The 7,773-nt window shown below is 42.2% G+C and overlaps 1 protein-coding gene across 1 annotated transcript; it reads left to right on the top strand.

Annotated features, from left to right (window-relative positions):
- Positions 1-5,565: 5,565 nt before the first annotated feature.
- UCN3 (urocortin 3) lies at positions 5,566-6,682 on the top strand. Its single transcript, XM_066232948.1, has one exon. It carries the CDS (start codon positions 5,566-5,568, stop codon positions 6,058-6,060), a length of 495 nt encoding a protein of 164 aa, XP_066089045.1. The 3' UTR covers positions 6,061-6,682.
- Positions 6,683-7,773: the final 1,091 nt, after the last annotated feature.

Raw genomic sequence — 7,773 nt, 5'->3', positions numbered from 1 at the left:
CTTTCCAAGAAAGTGTGTGTCCTCCCCTTGCCAGAGAAAGATAGAGTTTTTTTCAATTGACTTTATTGGGGTGACATTAAGCTTGGCAAGAAAAATGGATTAAAATTAATAGCAGATAGGAAATGCTGCTTTTATTTTTTTATTGATTGAACACTGTACCTGATTAAACTGCCGATATGCACATGGTGGCTCCAAAACACATTTTATTATTATTGGTTATTACCACTGGTTAATAACATTGCATAGGTTTCAGCTGTACCATTCCATAATATATCACCTGTGCATTGCACATGATAAATGTGCAGTGCAGAGAGCTTTTGATTCTGTTCCATGTGGCCTTGATATAGGCAGCTACATCTTGCCCACAGCCCCAAAAGGCTTTGCTATATGAATCAGCCACTGAAAGTCCATTAGATAGGACCATAAAGAGTCTGATGAGTCACCAGTGCACCTGGACATGAAGACAGGCCAAAACTTTCTCCACCTGTTTCTACAGCTGCTGGTTTCAAGGTGGAAGCAAAGTCCAACAAAGACAATTTCTGATTGGTCCATGGAGAAAATGTTGGAGACTCTATACCACAAAGGACTGCAAGTGACTGCAGTGTCATTAAATTGGCCTTCATTTTAGAAGAAACATGAGTCAAAGCAAGGGTCTTCCCTCCCCAACAGGCTAGAATAATTTCCCCCAGATTGAAAGTGGATCTGCTCATTTTTGTGGGATACAGTGAAAGCATTGCTTAGAGGGGAAAATATAGCACTAAATGTTTATACTATAAACTAATAGAGAAAAAGTGAAAATGAAGAATCAGTTAATCCAGAAGAATACAGAAAAGAAATAAAAAAACACAAATAAATAGGAAAAAATCAGGGCAAATAGAAAGCACAACCTACTTCAGAAGAAAATAATCTAAATGCATAAGTAATCACTATTAGTATAAATGTGTTAAAATGGAGATGTTAGAGCAGGTTTTTTAAATTTAAGTAAATATGACAAACAAAAGAATTTAGACACAAAAAAGACTAGAAAAAAATGCACCAAAAATTGTTAACCAACAGAAAACTGGAATAGCTGTTTTGATATCAAGCAAAACAGACTTTAAGACAAAAAAACATTATTTGGCATAAAGGGGTTTACAGTAAAATGGTGGAAGGCACCATTTGTGTGTACCCAACACTCCAAATATATAAAGCAAAAATTGGTGAATTTACAAGAAAAAAATTACAAATCCACAAACACAACAGGAAATTAGCACATATCCTTTAACAACTGAGGAGTTGAACTAAAAATCAGTAAGGGAAAATTGAAAAGAAGCATGACAATAGTATTCTGTGTCCATGTGAAACTTTATTAAGTTCTTACAAATGTTATCTTGACATCAAACTTGTTAGAAAAACAGGGAAGTCACACTAATCTACTTTCCACAAAACCAGAAACAGGAGCAAAGAATGTGACCAGCCCAATCAAACAGCCACGCTAGCAAAAGAGGCAGAAGCACTAACTGTCCTTCCTGACACCAAGGTAAAACCTCTTTCCAATAAATCAAGAATTCTACAGTTTCCTGTTTCCTTTTCTCTATGTTTTCCTTTTACTGCCTAGCTCAAACATTAAAAAAAACAAACTGTTATTATGTATAAGTGCTTCAAGCACTTTGGAGAAATAAGTTTTATAAATATAAGCCATTCCTATTCATCTACGAAGCCAATCAGCTTTTTCTTCCCACCCTGGCCCTCCACATACTCTCTACAGTCTACATCCCTAAACAACCTTCCAGTGCTGAACCCACAGAAGAGACCAATCAATGGCTCACAGGGCTAGAGAAAGTGCAAGCAGAGCAGAATGCCAGGCGCACATTCAGTGAGAGCTGGAAGGAAAATCCTCCTTTGCCAGAAACAACACCCTGGTGGTTTTGTTCGCTAATCAAACTCGTTCAGTTCAGACTTTTCCTAATCCTCCATTAGATACAGCCAGAAGTTTCAAGTTGCAAAGCAAATAGACTGCTTCTTGAGGTTTTAATTGCATGTATACATACTGTTGGGATGACATCCTTAACCACTGCCCAGACTGCCAAGGATCCTCTGGGCCACCCAGCCTACTCACATGCGGGAGCTCCTGCGAGCATCAGCCAATCTCAAGACCAACCCAGATGGTCCAGTAGGCATCCATGGGCCCACTTCTCTGGAAGGAGGAGGCAGTGGACTCAGAGCTGACAGCAACCAACACCAAGATGGCCCTTGGAACTATGGCCTCAGGAAGGGAAGTTTTCTAGGAAGTTGAAAGGTGACAGTGCCAATTGGCAAGAAAAGAAGCCAATGTTTATTGTCTCTCTTCCTAAATCCCTGTTTAAACTGCATTTAAAATAAAACCTAACCTCCTAACCTGCATTCAGACTATATCCCAGGATGAACACCATCCCAACCCGTCGCCTGCCTTTCTCCCACCCACCTTCTTGCCCACCTCTTGTTGTTGGTTCTCTCCACTCAAAACTCCTTTCCATCTGAACCCCTATGTTCTCCTTTCCTGGCACACACCCCTTGTCTTGAGTCTCTGGACAGGGATGCTCCCTTCTGGGCTGTGGCATTTGCCACTCTGAAAGTAGGCTCTGTTTTTACCTATCTCTCTAAGCTGCAAATGTCTCATAAGAATTGGAGCTGCAACTCACTCCTTGAATTCCTGAGGGTCCTGGAAATACTTGGCACCAGCAGGTGCCCCCCAAATGCTGGATGGATAAATGGGTAAAAGTAAGTGCTTTGCCACCAAAAGCTCTAGGTGCACTGTGCCTGCCCGGTTGTGTGCCCTTTGATAACACAAATATATTGAGTTTTGTGAGACAACACTGCATGTCAGAACCCACAATATTACAAGACAACAGTTGAACTTCAAGCCACTTTCTCTACCTTCAAAGCAGGTCCTGGTTCTAGATTTCCAACAGGTGGGATAGGATCAGAGGTAGATTTAATCGCGGGCTCACCGAGCACGCGCCCTGGGCCCCGACTTCTGAAGGGCCCTGCAAAACCCAACTTTACACTTTTTTCTAATGACACCAAGTTTGGTTTCATATGTGCAGTTTTAACATTAATAGTACATAATATTTTTATTTATTTAAAAATATGGTTAACATGTATTTTTATTTTCCCTCTCTCTTTTTTTTAAGGGGCCCAATATTTTCTTCGATGCCCGGGGCTTCAACTGACCTTAATCCGCCTCTGGTTAGGATGACTAGGATGTAAAAATGCTGAAATTAGAAAGAACTAAGATCAGTAATAAAACTCTTCAAAGAAACTGCCTCTCCATTTAACCGTGTTTTTCTTTTTATCGATGAAGCAAGTTGCTAGGGCAGGAGGGGAAGTAAGAGGTGGGGAGGGTTGGGAGGGAAGGTAGGTAGGAGGGGTCAAGGATACAGAGTGCCTGTCATCTCCATGACGCAGATAGCTGCTTCTGGTTGTATTTTAAACAAAATTGCATCTCAGTGTAGACACCACGTCTGGAATTACGACCCACCCTGTGATCTGTCGCTTTTACATGCACACATGAGGGAATAGAGCAGTCTCCGTAGAGAGGAAACAATACAAGAAAAGGAGCCAGTGACCCAGCAGAGACAGAAGTTCAGGGGGATGTTCCGGGGGCAGACCTCCTGGTCCTGAAGCTGTGCCCGCCTCACTCAGCATCTCCACTCCAGAGGGAAGTCCACTCACAGGTAAGATTTTGGTTAGAGACTTTTTTATGAAGGATACATTTATTTGTCCTAAATTAGGCAGGAGGTGCTGGAGATTGGACAGGGGTGAGATTTGAAAGACAGTGCTGGCCACCATAGCATTTTTAATAAAGAGAATAGCTCCAAAGAGATCATGGGGAAATTTCTAAGGGGGGCAAATTATCCTCCTTTTGTTGATTTAGAGACAGCTGCTTAGCAAAAGGTACTAGAACAAAGGCAGAACAGGTTCATGTAAATCTATTTTCCTGAACAGAATTCAGTTGTGGATGTGAAAGTGGCCCTTGGTAATAGTTTACAAATGTGGAAGGGAGATGAAAACTACAGGATAGCCCCTATTGCTTGCATGAGCAGTAGGATGCTTGCAATTATTGCTTATCACATACCAGCATGGTTCACCTCTGTCATTTTTTTTCATTCTCCCAATACACCTGCAAGGCAGGTAATGTCTTCCTTTTAGGATGTGGACTAAGAGGTGAAGTAATTCACTCGAGATAATGAAGAGGGTGAGAGAAGTTTCAGACCCAGGTTCTCTGCCCTCAAAGCCCAGAGTCCTTTCCCCCTTGCTACACTGGGACATTGGAGGAGGGGGACAGATATCTGCAATGACTGGGTGCTACCTGTGAAGGAGGGAGACCATAAAGTTGGGTGTTTGATGTCTCCATTTGATGCCCAAGTTTTCTGAGAATTTCTGTTTGCCGTGTTCTCCTCAAACATACCAATCTAGCAAACATACACACCCACCCACTTCTGAGAATGGATTAAATAATACAGCAGTGATATGAATTCTGCCAAGGTCTAGTTATCTGTAACATGTCAACTTTCCTCTGCGTGTTCCTCCCTTTTTGGAAGATGAACCTTTCATACATAAAGCTTCGCTGCTCACTTTGAGAGTGAATTGCTTAGAGGTGTGTGTGTGAGTGTGCGTGTGTGCCACACAAACACTTCCACAAGTCTCCGAAAAGAAAACAGCTCTCTACTATGCCTTTTGAAGTGTTTAAAGCTTCCTAGGTTCTGCAGCCACTGTTTTTAAAATGTTTTTAAATTCTTCATTTTTTAAAATTCAACTTCTTACTGGTGTTTGCAGACAAACTGGGTAGATTGGGGTGAGACTCTATTTTCTTCCTTACCCCCTGGGAAATAGAGCCGGCAGGGGGCAAAGTTATGGGATCAGGGCATTGCCTTCTGGCCGCACCACCCCAAATCTTTCCCTGTGACTATCCTCTCCCTCAGAGGTGCTCTGAATTCAGGCAGCATGGATTCTTAGGACTGGACTCTGCCATAGCTGTCAGAAGGAAGCAAATATGTTTAAATCACCCAGAGGATGTACTACTGTAACAACCCTAAAGAATGGCTGAGTTTTAGATATACAAATATGAAAAATAGAGCTTTATCCCTTAAATCTAACTAATAAGCTCACTTATTTTCAGAGCAGGTAGCAGAGAAATGTAATTGCTGTGTTGTTTCACTAGAGATGATAGCAAAGATCCCAGCGAATGGAAGAGGAGAAACTTCTTAGAAATCAGATTTCAGTGGGGAGCCAAGCATGGCTTTTATGTGTAGAGAATTTCTTTTCCTTTACCCTGCAAATTTTAAACAAAGGTGAATGAGAGAGAGAGAGAGAAAGAGAGAGAGAGAGAGAGAGAGAGAGAGAAAGAGAGACTCTGCAACTCAGTCCCCTGAGAATTATTTGCATTTCTAACAAATTTCCAGTTGACATTTGTGCTGATCTAGAGAAGCGTTGTAGTAGAGCATTAACAAAGAACAAAGTCCTAATGGATTTTAACCCATGTCTTTCTGAGCCTTGAGCCCCTCACACCCCTTCCCACTTTTTTTATTTCTACCACAGGGCAAGATGCTCGTGCCTGTCCACTTCTTGCTGCTGCTGCTCCTAGGGGCCCCCAGGACGGGTCTACCCCATAAGCTCTCCCCAGCTGAGTCCATCTCCCACTGCATCAATACAGCCCTGTCCGAGGCCAAGAAGAGCCAGCTGGAGGATGCACCCCTGCTGAACAAGAGAGGCTTCCCCTACCTGCCCAGCCAGGACCCATCCTCAGGAGAGGATGAGGAGAGGGAGGAGGAACAGGACAAGAAGAAAAGGGCCTTCTCTAGCCCTGGGGGTAGTAGTGGAGCTGGAAACCCCCGGTACAAGTACCTGTCCCAAGCGCAGCTCAGGGGGAGGCTTTACCAGGACAAGGCCAAAAGTGACCAGCGCACCAAGCTCACTCTGTCCCTTGATGTCCCCACTAACATCATGAACATCCTCTTCAATATCGCCAAGGCCAAGAACTTGCGAGCCCAAGCAGCTGCCAATGCCCATCTGATGGCACAAATTGGACGGAAGAAGTAGAATTGAGGCCAGCAAGAGGATGGCTCATTAAGGGCAAGGACGGAGATCAGGGTGGAGGATGAGGGTCTGCCCACCCAACCGGTTTGTATTTTGTGGATGGCCCAGTTTTACAGGCTGCTTCACTGCTCAACCCCTCTGATCCTTTCCTGCCTCCAGCCCAGCTCCCTCCTCTGTACAATACACAGACATGCAGTATTGTCTCATCTTCACAGATACAAGGCCATTAAGGACTCTCCCTATGTCTGTGTCTCTTTCCCCTTCCCTACCCTTCTCCCTGAAGATCCCCTGCCTGAGAAGAAAATACCCAATGCTTCTCTCCTCTCTGCACACCAATCCCAGCCAAGAAGACTAGAAGACAAACTAATTACCATCCCACCACCAGATCCCTTCCCAACCATCTTGCTTCCATTAAAACCAGTGGCTTCTTGAACCTATGGCTTATTTCAGTTCCTCTTCCATCAGCTAGCTGCCTCCAAACCTCTGAGCTCAGAAGGGGAAGGCAAATGAGGGAGGGTACAGATGAGTCAATTCTCCATCTCTCCCAGGATGGGAATGACTCTTAAAAGTCTTAAGGACAGTAACAAGCTTGGGAAGGATCAAACTGGCAGGACTCTGTCAGCTGTCATTCCATTTAGAACCATCTCTATGGCCTGGTCCTACCCAAGAGGCACAGCCTGGGGTCTACTGACAGGATGGTACCTGGACTAGGCAGAAGAGGGAGATTTTCATTATCCCTTTTGGGATACCCTACACCCTTTATGGCCTGCTAGGATATAGTGTCACCACCCTTTAATAGGTGGTCACTGAACTCACAGAAACTGCCCAACATGATGCTAGCCACCTGGGAGATGCTGGTGTGTGAGGCAAGGCATCTGCTTTTCATGAGTCAACAACTGTGGTTCACTGTGTTTCAGTTTACTTCTGCATGGTGATAAGTCATAAACACATAAAATAAATTTTTGCATGGTGAAATAGACAACCTGCATACACACCAGCAGCTAACACTCCCACCATCACCACCAGCAAAACAAACCCAAATAAATGACAAATTTGGAAATGTTTGCCACTCATATAAAAGACAAATGGCTAGTTGATTAAATATATAAAGAGCTGGCTGCACGATTTGGGTCTGCAATGCCCCATGTCAGTCATATGTGGCCGGCATATTAATAAATCTCCTCCTTTTAATAAACCCTTCAAAATTCAAATATATATACATCTTCTCCCTGAAGATAAATATATATCTTTATATATATATATATATATATATATATATATATATATATATATATATATATATATATATAAAGAGCTAATAAAAATTGAGAAGAAAAAAAAACAAAAGTAAGCAAAGATCTGAATAGGGTACTTGAGAAAATGTGTCAAAGTCCTTAAAAGACTTAAAAATAAAATATATCACATCAATAAAGGCAATATAAAATATTTAAGAATGTTCATCAAAGATTGCAACGGAGACCAAAAATCCATGTATAGTTCCTTTAAAAGTGATTCTTTAAGTTTGCTAGACTTAGAAACACGATTCACAAGCTAAACTTGAAAGTTTATGAAATAAATTATTTTATCATAATTTTTAGTATATTATCAGTTTTTTAAAACAATAGAAAAACCTATTCTGTATGTGTGAATGCACACACATACATACACGAATACACAAGTGCCCTCTGGAACACCAACAATCATCAATAACCGAGC

The sequence above is a fragment of the Saccopteryx bilineata genome, chromosome 5, assembly GCF_036850765.1.
Source record: "Saccopteryx bilineata isolate mSacBil1 chromosome 5, mSacBil1_pri_phased_curated, whole genome shotgun sequence".
In the NCBI taxonomy this organism is placed as follows: domain Eukaryota; kingdom Metazoa; phylum Chordata; class Mammalia; order Chiroptera; family Emballonuridae; genus Saccopteryx; species Saccopteryx bilineata.
Note: the sequence above shows the minus strand (reverse complement) of the source record. Positions and strands in the feature narration are given on the sequence as shown.